This window comes from Haliotis cracherodii, unplaced genomic scaffold, assembly GCF_022045235.1.
Source record: "Haliotis cracherodii isolate W230 unplaced genomic scaffold, xgHalCrac1.p SCAF_1, whole genome shotgun sequence".
NCBI classification, from domain to species: Eukaryota; Metazoa; Mollusca; class Gastropoda; order Lepetellida; family Haliotidae; genus Haliotis; species Haliotis cracherodii.
In genome coordinates, this window is record NW_027266264.1 from 18,764,220 (window position 1) to 18,779,365 (window position 15,146).

Here is a 15,146-nt window from a genome sequence, read left to right on the forward strand (position 1 = left end):
TATCAAGAATGACGACAACTGTTCAATATCGTACTATTGAACCACTTGATGGTCATCTGAAGCCGATCTTCCTTCGAGATTAATCAGGTGATGTTTTGCAATTGGTATTTAAAGTGGTAGCCATCATGTCTGACTTCCACAGCTACTGACAAGTAATGTTAATTGAATGCATGATTTCTAACGTTCAAAATTCATAGTTGCTGTGAAACAGCTGGAAATTATTAAAATCCATAATGGTATTTGTAATATTGGCATATGAGAAGTTGGCAGGCAATGGTATGGATGGTTGGCAGGCAAAAATTACCAATTACTATGATAATATCTCAATTACAATCAGAGAATGTTCAGATGATTACAATAGATAAAGCTTATAATAACATTTACTCAGGCTTTTTTATCCCAAATTCTAAAAACCCCAGTACACAACACAAATGAAAAGCCATCTACATCAAACTGTTAATTTTGCTTTGATATCTGAGTATAAGTGTCCAGTTAGGTCTGCATGGAATGTTGTTTGGGATAAATTTTAGTTTTGTTTAATGTATTTGAATTTAACCACATTCTAAATAAAATGGGAACATTATATATATCCTTTATTTAAAGTCTCAATAAAAAAGATATTGTTTTACCTTAGCAGTGTCCAGCTGTAATTGTGAGATTGTGCACCCCTCTGGGTAGCATAGTTTAAAGTATAGAAAAGGTCTGAATTCCACAGTGTATTGCACACTGTAGAATGTGTTGTGTTGTCATTGTAGCCTTTGGGAAAAGAAGAAAAACAATTTGTCTCACAAATAGACCTTAATACTAAATTTGTCTTGAGGATTACTTAGATTAACTAGAAAAGTGTGTGCAAGTACTTGTAAAACCAGAGGGAGCCCCATCATGACAATTTCTAGAAGGCCTCAGAAACACGGCCACACATGTCCAGTGTGATGCCAATACCTTTGGTGAGATACACAGCAGATTGAAGCAACTTTCCTCCAGCTAACAAAAAGGCACCTGAAGGCATCTCAACCTCAGTGCCAACACAACCACCCTCATGGCATCATTTCTGGTATGGGGAACACATGCCCCAATGCATTATAATTCAAAGCCAGAAAGTCCTATACCTCTATTTCCTTCACAAGAAAGTTAAACACAGCTTTGGTTGAAATATATCACTTCCACTTGGGAAATAAACATGTCATATGCAGTGCAAGTGTAAGTCCTATGTTCCATTACTGACGTAACATAGCTGTCACCTGGATGTCTAAATGTGTGAAAAGCCAAAGACTCTGGTGGGGGGGCAAAGCAACACACCCCCTCCCCCTCCTCCACCCACGCACATGGACGAAATCTATTGCTATATACCCCGCCAACTTCATTGAGGCGGGGGATAATATGCATGATTTTCAAATTCTGCTACTGCAATAAAATCTCTAAACAACATCATAGCCCAAATACTAAAACCAAACTATAGCCCTTGTAGCTTTAGCCTTGATTGAAACAAAAAACAGTGAAATATTCCACATTCTTTCCTGTATTGCCTTACACAAAAGCCCGAACAAAACGACATTACAAGCTTCACACACCTGTGCCTTGCTGGGATGGGGTGCTCCTTGGAACTCTATGGTGCCATATGCATCAGTTGGTCTTGGTTCTGAGTGCTTGATAGGGTGCCATCGCTCATCATGCTTTGGAGTGTCATCTTCAGGGGGTCGAGGCAGGTTTCCATGCCATGCCTCCCCACGCCCACAGCAGCATCTGCAAGCATGAACATTTCATCAGCACCCACAAGCACTTCATCATTCTCTGAACTCCATAGAGTGTCTGTAACATGAAAGACACCAATTCTAACAAACTCACAAATGGTTCTAAAGTAGCATAATGATTCCCCAATGAACAAAAAGTACATTTTCCCTCTAATGATCTACATGTCAAACTGCCTCATTTGGGTATATTTCAGCAGTATTCTGGTCCTTGGCATGATGTCACGCTATATGGCATTGATGCTATTTGACCTCATTTACTTAGTCAACTCAGTACAATCAATAGCAACATGCTGTAAAAAAATAAAGCCCTCTTGTTAGAGCGGAAACATTTAACGGTTCAACTAGAACATTTACTAATACAATCGAGCATGCTCTTTCTACAAAGATCTCAAAGAGTGTCGTATGAATCTTGCTTAAAAGTTGTTTGGTCAGGGTTACAACACTCAAGGCTTAGGTAAAGCTTTTAAAACATTTTCAGGTAGACATGTGGAGGACATTTCCAAATTTGACTCATCAGTGACAAAAATGATGTCTGATGCAATTCCTTGTTCCCATGTTTTTTGTAGATGAACAATTTTGGCAAACACCTACTTGATAGGGATTCATAAAGACATGATATAGTTGGAATCGTACAATGATTTCTTATGTTTGTTTGTTTGTTGTTTTACGCCGCACCCAGTAATATTCCAGCTATATGATGGCGGTCTGTAAATAATCGAGTCTGGACCAGACAATCCAGTGATTAATACCATGAGCATCAATCCACACAATTGGGATTCGATGACATGCATCAACCAAGTCACCAAGTCTGACCATCCGATCCCGTTAATCGCCTCTTACTACAAGCATAGTCGCTTTTTACAGCAAGCATGGGTTGCTGAAGACCTATTCTACCCCGGATCTTTATGGGTCTGATTTCTTATGAATATGGAAAGTGTTTTGTACATTTATATTTATTCATTCAAACATACAAATACCTCACAGTTCGATTTGTGTTGACATCCCTACAGGTGAGATGAAATTGGTTTTAACATCGCGTCCAAGATTATTGCACTTATACAGCGACGTGCATGTGTGTGTGTGTGTGTGTGTGTGTGTGTGTGTGTGTGTGTGTGTGTGTGTGTGTGTGTGTGTGTGTGTGTGTGTGTGTGTCTGCTTGTACTAGTCCAGACTGATGCCGATTTACAGTGCTAGCTCACTGAGATACCACGCCGAGTTTTACATGAATACCCCACTCAGACACAGTATACTCATTACTGACTCCAAGCTGACCAGTCCCTGTTTTAGCCCCTTAATGCCGAGCGCCAGACAGGGTATAACAACAAGTACCATCAACGTCTTTTGGTATAAAACGGCCGGGGATCGAACCCCGGACCTTCCACACTCTGGGCGGACGCTCTACCACTAGACAACAGAGTCGGTCCATCCCTACAGCATAAAATATGGGTCTTGCCGATACAGTGTCCAAAACACACTTATCATCTTTCATTTAACGATCCCCAAAAGCGCTTGTACAGTGATCAGAGATACTAAACAGATACCTTAATGTGGATGATGGTTTCAGATAATCAAATCTGTTGATTATGTCAGCTAGAGTACAGACAACCGAATTTAGACCCAAACTTTAACATTCAAATTAGTGTAAACGTCTGTCGAATTAGGTTAATTAGATCTTCAATGCGCAAAGTGATCTTATAGATGCCTATCAGAAAGTACTCACAAATTCAATATTTGATCTAAGAATTAAGGTCAAAGGGTTACCTAAATTATCTGGATAGTTTATATAATGTCTTGGTATCAAGACTGAAAGGCTGGCAATGGTATTTATTTTTCATAGTTTAATGGTCAACAGCTCTTGTTTCCGATTCTCCGTGGTTTCATAGAGAATGCCTAATCTTCGACAATCCAGTGTATAATATCTCAATTCTAATATCAGAAATACCCCATCTTCCCAAAGCAAGAGTCCAGTTTCCATCCTTGCGCCAAACTGGGCTGGAATTACGGAGTTATATTTTGGCTGGACTAACGAGTCTATGCAAAAGTACAATAAAAATTGCGTAACGAAATCAAATACCATGTTGTTAACTTTGATAAATAGGCCCACGTGTATCGTATCGTGGGACAAATATGACGATGCATCGGAATATTGGTGTATTGTTTCACCCTTAGTTGCTAACCCGGATCTTCACGGGTTGTTTGTGCTTCACACCACACTCACCTGAATATAGTACTCCAGCTATATAGCAACGAAAATAATCAAGACTGGAAGACCAGACAATGCAGCAGGGGTTAAACTAAAACTTCAGTGTCCATCAGTCATAGTCTTACGGATGGATTTCTTGGTAAGTCAAAGAGGGTTGTAAGTTACTTTTCTTTCTGAGCTTTTTTTTCATTCCTTAGTTTGACTTTACTGAGTAGTCAAAACACTACGTGAGATTGCATGACCTCAGACTTTATGATTTTTTAACCCATGTGCAATGATTAATATCATGATCAATGATAAACGCTGATAACGTCTGACCATCCGATCCTTTAGACGCTTGTAATGACAAGCATAAGTTGCCGGGTAGCTATTCTTACCAGGAATCCTGCGTACATGATGGAACAAGCAAGGAATTTCATAATGATAAGCAAGATGCCTTGCATCATCTCAGTAATGGATGCTCAAGTCCATCTGCATGATAACACTGTCACACCTATCCATGTCACTGTGAACTGTTCAAAAACTATAACTATTTATTTATTTTACCAACAAATATCCAAGCACAACAAGCAAGCTTAAATAATGTATATAGGTTTGAAATAGCATAAAACTCAACAATGCAAAACTGTCACTAATGACTATCTTATTGCCAAGCGACAACTGTGTATGGTCTGTTTGTACACTCAACAGGAAGTAGTTGGAGATCCACAGGCTATTGCTAATGACTGTGCAATTCTCAAGGATAAATCTTTCAATCAAATTTAGAGAAAACTGATTGAACTCTCAATGGCTGTCATCAACTGATGCCTCTTAACTCATGTTTGTCCACTGCAGGAAACTTGCACGGATGTGTAAGATATTGGTCAATTTTCTAGCAGGGTGTGGTGTTCTTTCCTTTTGTAGCTCAGCATCCAAATAACAAAGGTGATCACAATTCTATGAGCTGACTGAATAACTTCGTCTTTGATAATTTGCAGACAAAAAATATCAATCAATGTTTTGTAGTAAACATTATACCATGATAATACAGTGTCATTATCAATTTGAAAATCTTGATCATTTCATGATTCTTTCATGTATTGTTATTTTACCATCTATAATAGCAATTCCAAATACACATTCTGTTTTGCGCAAACAGGCGGCTTGATAACTTATTATTTCCAGCTACCAAGTTCTATTTCTGGAATTTTTGATCATAAGACAACAGTCCTTCAAACAGAACCTCACCTTGTGAGAGTAATAATATATTAATTAGCTTTCCAAATACCATATTGTGCCTAATCTAGTACAAAACAACTGCAGCAGTGCTAATTAAGCCTATTCAAACACATGCCATTTTCATTTCTACAACATCAACCCAGCCAACACCTGAGATTCTTACATACAGAATTAATTTTCCTCATCCCTAATACCAAATAAAGAGATCATTCAGCCGAAAATCAGACAAAAGTGTGATTGATTCTTTAAATAGCCATCTTCCTGATACTGCTGGTAGATGCTGACAGGGGGAGAAATCATGCAAAGAGGTGACAATACAACAGGCCCTATATAAATTTGAAGACTCATAATGTTTGTCTTGATGATGAGACGTTTGATAACTGTCCCATTAACCCCACATTTCTTTATAGTTTCTGCTATCAATATTGATTTTATTTGCCTAACTTCAGCTGCAGCCCTCATTCAACAAACCTGAGATTCAATTATCACGTGATGAGCATTTCATTACTTAGAGCGCACTGGGCAAATCCAAAATGCAATAATATCCCAAAATTTTAGACAGGAATAGATAGAAAAAAATTCAACTGAAACTCCCATGATTCAGTTTGCAATGATCCATGATTAATTCCGGGAATTTTCCAATCAAGTCCAGGCCATGTTCTCATGGTGATTTTCCACTACTGCAGTCATCCCTGTCAATTCAATGTAATAACTTATAGATAAATAACATCCTACTACCCACAGGCAATATGTCCAGAGATGAAGACCGTTTTAAACACAAAATGAGTTCTTTGAGCTCTTCTATCCATTATCCATCCCCAGCAGATAATAATCATCTAGTTTCTTATAACTCTCACAAGGCTTAATCCTGTCAAGCTCATAAAACACATTTATGACAATCCTGTTCTCCTATTATATCAAATTTGATGACACATTAGAAAAATATTTTGACAAAACAGAAATGAGTTATTCAACAAATTTTCAAAGTGCAACATGCAAGACTTGAAGATGTGCTTTCTGAATTATTGATGACGAATTCTGAATGGAAGGTTTGTTGTACCAACACTGGCAACAGCTTGACAAGGAATTAAATGAGATGTCTACAAAATGTGTTATACTCCACATTATGCTCCAAACTGTGTCGAAGACAGCACAGTCAAATCAATATCAATCTGTGCATCAGTGTGTGGAGTGTGTGTGGGTGCAAGGGGCTACGACAGTGCTTCATACAACGCCAAGGAACGTATTGTGTTCTTGTAGAGGAAGAATTGCAACATAGAATATTGAGCAATACAGATGTATTAGGGTGGAAATATCATATGTAGAACAATGACTAATTCCTAATTTGAAAACTTTATGATGTATTCTTCTGGAATGCAAGAAATTACAAGTGAAAGGTATAGAACAGTAGCATCTGAGCGTATAAAACCTTTTGTTCAGTATTCATCAGACCTATACTGTCTGTTAACTAAGCAGAAATATGTTACCATTGTTTCTTTCATAGGTTCCTGAAGTGAAGTGCCACTCTGTTCAATCATTGCATCATAGGTTCCAGAAGTGAAGTACCAGAGAATTCAATCATTGAGTTCGTCCATGGCGCCGCGATTCACTGTGCAGAGTTGCGTTCCTTAGGCATGCCAGAAACCGATTCACCCCGATTATGTTTCTAGGGTTGTCAACACCATAACCATGCTCGTGGGTTTCACTGAAGTGGTAAAACGTCTGAGACCTGCATCACTTCAGGCTTTCCTCCCACATTAAGATGACACGCCATGATATAACTGGAATACTGTTAAAACCAAACTCACTCACTCACTCACTCACTCACTCCTACTGTGAAGAACACGTGAGTTCAATCATTGCATTATAGATTCTTAAAGTGAAGTACCCGTGAGTTCAATCATTGCACTATAGGTTCCTACTGTGAAGAACACATGAGTTCAATCACTGCATTACAGGTTCCCAGTAAATTCCCACCCACATCACCTCATTTACGGATCAACCATGACCATCCTGTAATATCTGTTCAGGTTTTGGTAACCTGTAAGAATTAAAGAGTGGGATCATGCACAGTGGTTAGCAAAGTCAACCCACCAAATTCTTTTCCCTCAGAATTACTGGAAGTGGGACACCGCACTATAGGATCCCTGTCAGGCAATGGATGCCCACATCAGTGTCATGCTAGGGTGGACAGGAGACTTGCAGCTCCTTGTTCCTTATGTTTCACTCTTTGTACTGTAGGTCTACATTTCAAAGTGACCAAAATGATGTCAGCAAACTATTTCATAACAATGTTATGACCAAGGTCGGATTTAACACCTAAATGTTTCAGAGGGATTGTGCTCCACATTCTGGTGTACTGTCTCATTGAAGGTCTAGACCCTGCAATTTTGCACCCCGTGTGAAACTGAAACATTGTTTCTGTGTAATTAAGGGTAATCATTCACTGCTAGATTGATCCAGATCAAATTTGTGTTGACAGACAAACAGAGTAGTATTTGAGTGACCTCAATCAATGGCAGACTTGTTTGGACACACAATTAGTCTGAGTTGCTGGCATCCCTCTTCTGAAACTCTACCATGACTTTGGAAACTACTTGAATTAGATCGGCCAGTAACTAACAATGCCTCTACTTCAAAAGGTCACATCACTATCACAAGACTGACTTGTTTCAGGAATATTTGAAATATTGTAGGCGATTGTACGATTCCAAATATATCATAGCATGTCAAGATAGACACAATTTTATGGATAACAACTTCTTTAATACTGTGAGAAGCGACGTTTCGGTATAGATCCTTATACCACTGTCAAGCAAGACTGCTTGACAACGGTATAAGGATCTATACCGGACTGCTTGACAATGGTATAAGGATCTATGCCGAAACGTCGCTTTTCACAGTATTAAAGAAGTTGTTATCCATAAAATTGTGTCTATCTTGTCATCCGTCAACTCTCTAAGTAATGCCTATCAATCAAAATAAATCACAGCATGTGTTCATGAATCACTATCAAATAGTGATGATACCAGGCGTTTGCAAAAAAGGTGAGCGTATACTGCCCCACTTGTGGCACCCACCACAAACACAAGGCAAGTGATTTGTTCACCTGAAAATACATGGGAGCATTTGGTACAGGTCAAAACAAGGAATTGCATCGGACATCATTTTTGTCATTGGTGCGTAAACTTTGGAAATGTCTTCCACATGTCTACCATAAAACCTTTACTGCGGCCTTAAGTGCTGTAACCCTGATAAAAGAACTTCTGAGAAAGAGTTGTTACATGAACGACGCTTTTCAAAATCTTGGTTGAAAGGGCATGCTCGATTGTACCTCAAAAGTTGTGAATTGTAGACACCAAGGGCTGGAGCTGCAGGAAGATTGCTTGACATAAAGGGAAGATGACTATGGAAAGTTGAATAATAAATGGTAGATCAAGTTAATGTAAAAACAAGTAACTGGAATATTCTACACAAAATGCTGAATAAATATTCCTTAATGATTATCCATTTTGTATTGTTTCATATGGTATCATCTATGCAAACTTTTAGCTTCATGATGTTCACGGTCCTAAAAGGGTTTTATGGATATGTCTAAATGTATAAGTTTATGTTGATGGACTGATGACAAAGAGTCAGGGCACATATTCTATAACTTCCAGTTCAGGTTAGCTAAAGCTCTAAGAAAACATTTCTTTCTTTAGCAAAATCATTTAGCTAATGTATGTTACAAAATACAGAGCTGTAGTTCCTGTAATATTGAAAGAATGTTTGTAAATATCTTTTGGACATAAATCATTTTGAAGAAACAACAAAAAGTTTACAATGAATTTCACTGGCCAAAAGAAAGCTTGAAGTAGACACTAACCAATCAGCACAACAAGGAACAAACTATCACAAACAACAGCACTCTCATATCTATAGAATTTTATAGTGATGATGTGTGATTTAGAATCAAACTATACAAGGTTTGTTTTATATCTTTAGGAGTGGCAGTTTGAGGGTTCAGCTTGCTGTGCATTATGTTTTGAATGTCTCTACTGAAGGCGATCAGCTGACCCAGTGTACCACTCCTAATGATCTCCCTTTCATTTGTTTTCATTACCATGTGTGTATTTGCAAATGATTATTATTTTTGTATATCATATTTCGCAAGATCAGTTCCTGTATGGACATTACCTTTATATGAACACTGCCAAATGAAGTATTTTGTGGTCATTGACCTTGATAGGTTGAGTAATGCTAAACACCAATTGATTCCATTTGGATTCAGTCAGAGGCATCAGTCAACCTTTCCTTCCAAGTCGTATTCTTGAAAAGATGATACATAGTCTATGTTGAGGATACTATAGGCTGCATATACTAATAAACCAGATATAACAACATTCAAAATATTTGGAAACACTAATATCAAACCTGGCTCTTAAAATCACAATAACAGCTTATTCATTACATTATACTGGTAAAATCTTCTGGGAATATTTTTTTATAAAATGTAACAAAACAAGCATTGTTTTTGTCAGTCACAAAATAAGCTCATCATTTAATGTTTGGCTCAGTGAATAAAACAGCTTCAAGTTGGACAATGATTTTTATGTTTCTCAAGTATGTCCAAAATTAAAAAAGATTACATTGTACTCTACGTAATCACCCATTTATACCAGGATTGGGTGTAATGAGTTCATTGATCTCCTGATTTGGATGAGAATATTGCAGAGCTCCTTCTGGTACATTTCATTTGAGAGCATTATCAAACATCTCTTCTGATTATACAGGAGAAGTTACTCTATTTTAAGAAGGATCAAATAACTGGCTATGCCAACTGTAATGGCCTTTGATTTAAGGCTGGATATATTACAAAAAAATGACAACTATAATACCATGCTAATCACTTCCTGAGTGATAACACATATTCTCGCACAACTAATGCATTCACTTCTAAAACTCTATCCCCAAAGGTTCATAGGTCAGTATTTCTTTTAGTTACTAGGTCAAATTCAAATTCATAGAGTTCCACAAGATTCACATCAAACTCAAATCCAAATGTGCTGTCAAATTGTAACCTTCCTCAACCTATATCAAAGGACCTGTTTTCCTTCCCGATGGCAAGACACAATGGAATTAAGCAACCCTGATATTCTTTATTGACAGTGATGTTAGGTCTTGACAGTGCCTGGACATGCTGTATGTTGACAGAATCTATATGCCGGCCCTCATCCCTCCCTACTCCCACTGTGTCCAGCAGAGCTGTGGAGACTCAAGTGTCAGCGTAATCTCCTCTCTTTCCCTATCACACATTTATATAAATCATTGCTCCAGGCGCTGAGACATTATCTGCAGTGAAACAGATCATTAAAAATATTTTAAAGCGCTTTCCACTTTTTCAGGAGATCCGATCTTTCTGTATTTTCAACCGCACAATTCATCAGGTCTAATTTTAACAACAAGAGCTATTTTTTTTATTGGCTCAGGAGTTCAATCTTTTTTAAATTTGTATTTCACAAAATTCTGAAAGACCCTTGGCAAGTGCATGCTTCACATTTCCCTAATTGGCAGCTGTGTAAACTGTTGCCAACTCTATTTACCACATTGCGTGTGTTGACCATTGATGCCATGTTAAATGCCAGACATATCCAAATTCAGAGAACCATTAAACTTTCAGAACTTTTCCAATTTCTTACTGTAATTTAAAGGAAATCATTCTCCTTGTAGCCTTGTAAGTGCCAGAGTAACATGGGGCTGTTAAGGGGGCCATAGGGTTCTCCGTCAAGCTTACAAATGTATGCCCTGGAGGCACTAACACCCCCTTCATCAAGACTGCACTGCATGGTGGGAGCCAGGCTTAGACAGCCTCGACCAAAATAGACCAGCTAGAAACAGAAATCAAATTTGTCTTGGCTTTATAGACATTCAGTGTGTCACAGTAGCCGGAAGCTTGCAGTTCTCAATACAGACATGTAATTTTAATGTGGTTCCAGGCTTTTGAAAGGTTTTCATTTTCTTCCTTAGACAAAACATCATGGTCTTGAATACTTGGAGTGAAAAAGAGGAAGATATTACTGGAGTCTCCTCATTTGTTTTTTTCTAGGGTTAATCACAGCATCAGTAAAATCACATCGTAAGAATCAATATTCTTATAAAAGATTCCTGTGTTACACCGAGTGTTTTACATGGTTGGATGTGTATGGGACTGTGCTCTGACGAGTCACTGGCAATAGGACAATAGGAAGCCACAGATTTGCCAGGGTCTAATTTCCATCCAGAGTCTCATAACTAGGATATATATGACAAAGCTGTTTGAGCAATGCTAATGTCAAGGCAAGGCCAATATGGGCTTCATAGACTTTAATTAAGTAGGATTTATGAGACCCTGATGCACTACCCTGATGGTGATGACTCCATTGTTTTTTATGCAAGGCCTATCTCTCACTCTTAAATGTACACAAGGTCCAGGAACGAAATGCTGCTACAAACAAATGATGTCAAGGCAGGGTTCAAATTACTCAATGTTTTAGGCTACTGAGATATTGCTTTCCAAAATGCCCCGAATAGTTTAAAAATATTGTTAACATAAAGAAGATATTACATCAAAACTTAATGAAAAAGCATAGAATTGTCCTCGTTAAAGTTGATAGCAAAATCTCTTTAGGGAATTCAAAAATATCAAAAAAGCAAATACAGACAGACATGATTTAGTGAGGCCTTACAACAATATGAAAAAAAGACCACACTTAACAGTTTTGCAGGACTCAAAAATAATACAGGCATTGAAAAAGTCATTGCTACAATCAATAGAGGTAACAAGCAACAGAGTGGGATCTACAGTCCGAGCAAAGATCACTTGGACCTTCAGGACCAATAGTAATAATTTGTATTATTACAGTATCTCAGCCATGTCATGCTTGCCCCTCAGTTCCTTGTTCAGATAAGATACATGTTGCAGATGTTTCATATTAAGTGAGTATTTGGCTTGTTATGTAGTCAGATACAATGACTCATCTTTTTAAGTCTTCTGATAGATTAACTATAGTCCTATTTAGTACTTAACTTCTTTAAAGTAGGCAGTATAGACATTCCCAAGAAGATTGTCCATACTGCGAGGTTTCCGGACTTATGGGGTCCAGACTAACCAGGTTTCACTATGTCATTCCAGCTTACATTTAGAAAATCTTCTCAAACCCCTACTTGTTATGTGGACTTTCACAAAGCAATCTCAGTGCTATGATTAGTGTAACTCCTACACACTAAGACAGACTTACAATAGTCGTAGCACTTCGATCGCGTTGTTGAACAAGATGCTGATCCTCTACATGTCTCTGTACACCTCCATTATTACTCACTTTGTTGCATCTCTGGAACTCTTGATGAACTTGGAACACTCTCTCTTGAAAAATGTCTTTTCAACCCAGGACCTTTGACTCTGAAAATCATAAGAATATAAAGATTATAATAATGATGATGAAAGTAGCATTGAGTTTTCACTGTTTGTTTGTTGTTTAACGCTACACTCAGCAATATTCCAGCTATATGAATGAGGTCTGTAAATAATCGGTTCTGGACCAGACAATCCAGTTATTGACATCATGAGCATCAATCCATGCGAATGGGATACGATGACATGCATTAACCAAGTCAGCAAGCCTGACCACCCAATCCCGTTAGCTGCCTCTTACGACAAGCATACAGACAGCAGAATGAAAATACAAAATATGCACATGGCAATTTCACTTTTTGAACAGTTAAAATGTCTCACCATAATTCTTGAAAGTTAAATTTTCCAAAATTAGTTAAATTTCAAATTGCTTGGAGTGACTAATAGCTTATTTGTAGATTGAAGCAATAGTTCAGTCACATCTGGAAGGTCAAATGTTCAATGTGCGACCACATTAAATGTTTAAATACATTTGTAGCAATGTTTCACATTTTGAACAGAAAATGGTGACTGATGTGATAAACCCACGCAACAAATTTGGTTATAAGTCAACATTTGACATTAGACGTCATATGCCATCAAATGTGTCAAACCTAGTTGAACAGATGGACAAACTGTACAGCCACCTTCTGTAAGGTTAGATCAGGGACCTGAGACTGGTTAAAGTTCAAAATGTCAATACCAGAAAACCATTCTCGATTATCAGCCAAAAGAGATTACATAGGGCAAAAAAGGCAATGTAAAATGGTGATGTAAATTATATCAATGGATCACTGAAAATCAGTGATGACACCAAGAGTTTGTGAAAAGGGTAAGCATGTCCTGCTCTACCAAGAAACCTGGACAAAGTGTGATGAAGATTATATCAATGGATACTGACAAACAGTGATGCCACCAGGTGTCTGTCATCCACTACTGTGTCTGAACATCTTCTGAGGAAGTTCCGCATCTCTTAAAATCAAGGTATAAGTTCCATGTTAGCAATAGTCTGAAATCTTTGTTTTTTGTTTTAACACCATACTCAACAGCAGTCAAGCTATATGACGGTAGCCTTACAGTTAACAATCAAGTCTAGACCATCTGATCCAGTGACTGATATGGTGAGCAACTATCCACTCCATCAGGGTATGATAACATATTATCAAGTACAACAGAGTCACCAAGTCTGACCGTTTGATTAATTAAATCGATTCTAACCCCGAGCATACGTTGCTCAGGAGACCAATTCTAAACCAAGAATCCAGGTCTGGTCTAGTTAGTGTCTATCCCTTTGTCACAGTAGTGTTGATAATTCAAGGACAATTTAATGCCATCAGAAAATCTTTCAAACTGACATTTCATAAAGATGTACCAGTACTTCAGCTATAAAACCAACACAACAGGTTCAAAATGTTGTGAATGTTGTAAAAGAGGGAGAAAAGGGACTGCAAATTGCCTAATGCATGGGACAGTATTCTTTCCAAGTTGAATACCATATTTGCCAAAATAAGCACCCTGGGAGCTTAGAAAATGCCAAAGGGGGAGCTTATTGAAACCATGCACAACGAGTTAAATCTGATTTCTGAGATTGAGCATAGTAAATAAACTCAGTTCAAACATTGATGAAACTAAAACTTTTGTTATGAAGCTATCATATAGTCAGTCTGAGCTGCTGTTGTCTGTAAAACAATCCATAATACACACTAGAAAACATGGAATGCCATGTACATATTCAGTCATTGTTGGAGGTGAGGTGAAATGGGGTTTTACGTCACGTCCAAGATTATTGCATTTATATAGCGACCTGCATTCATGTGTGTGTATGTGTGTGTGTGTGGCTGCTAAACATACCAGTCGAACTGAGGCCGATTTAATAGTGCAAGGCCACTGAGATACCATGCTGCAGTTTAACATGAATACACCTCTCAGACACAGTATACTGACTCCCAAGGTGAACAGTCCTTGTTTTAGCCCCTTAATGCTGAGTACGATCTTTTAACGTCTTTTGGTATGACGCAGCCGGGGTGGTCATTGTAGGAGCGCTTATAAAGATGACTTGTCAGATTGTTGGTCTGAGGGGTGCTTATTGGCACAGGGCGCTTAATGCAGAGAATATGGTACTTCAGCTCATTAATTCATGTGTGTCCCGTAAAGTATATCACAATGACAAAAAAGTTGAATCAATACCGAAAACTCTTTCATTTCGTATACATAACATGAACATGGTATTCCATCAAAACATTCCCTTATCAAAAACAATTTAGAAATAAGCAGACAATTTCATCCGAGCCCTATGACAGACTAAACAAAAATACCAAGTAGCCTGGTTGTGTTGACAACTGTACAACCTCACAGTTGACTGGTTAAACAAAACAAAATTCAGAAACAATGTATGACATGTTGATGTGCATCTGTTGTCATATGAATAAATGTATTTATTAAACATTCTTAAAACAAGAGGCCCATAGGGCCTGTATCGCTCACCTGGATAGTTATATACATTTGCACTGTACTGTATATAATACTGCAAATATTTCGTAATTCTGACTCTGGCAACATTTAA

General features: G+C 37.9%; 1 protein-coding gene across 7 annotated transcripts in view; it reads right to left on the reverse strand.

The window, feature by feature from the left end:
• Nucleotides 1-15,146, reverse strand: part of LOC139473971 (transient receptor potential cation channel subfamily M member 3-like) — a 265,126-nt gene that overhangs the window by 90,043 nt on the left and 159,937 nt on the right. For all 7 annotated transcript variants that reach the window (XM_071256840.1, XM_071256857.1, XM_071256868.1 and 4 more), the window contains exons 3-4: nucleotides 12,513-12,592; nucleotides 1,572-1,743 (exon numbers count right to left, since the gene is read on the reverse strand). In XM_071256840.1, the coding sequence (XP_071112941.1) occupies nucleotides 1,572-1,743; nucleotides 12,513-12,592 (252 nt within the window). The remainder of the gene's footprint in view (nucleotides 1-1,571; nucleotides 1,744-12,512; nucleotides 12,593-15,146) is intronic.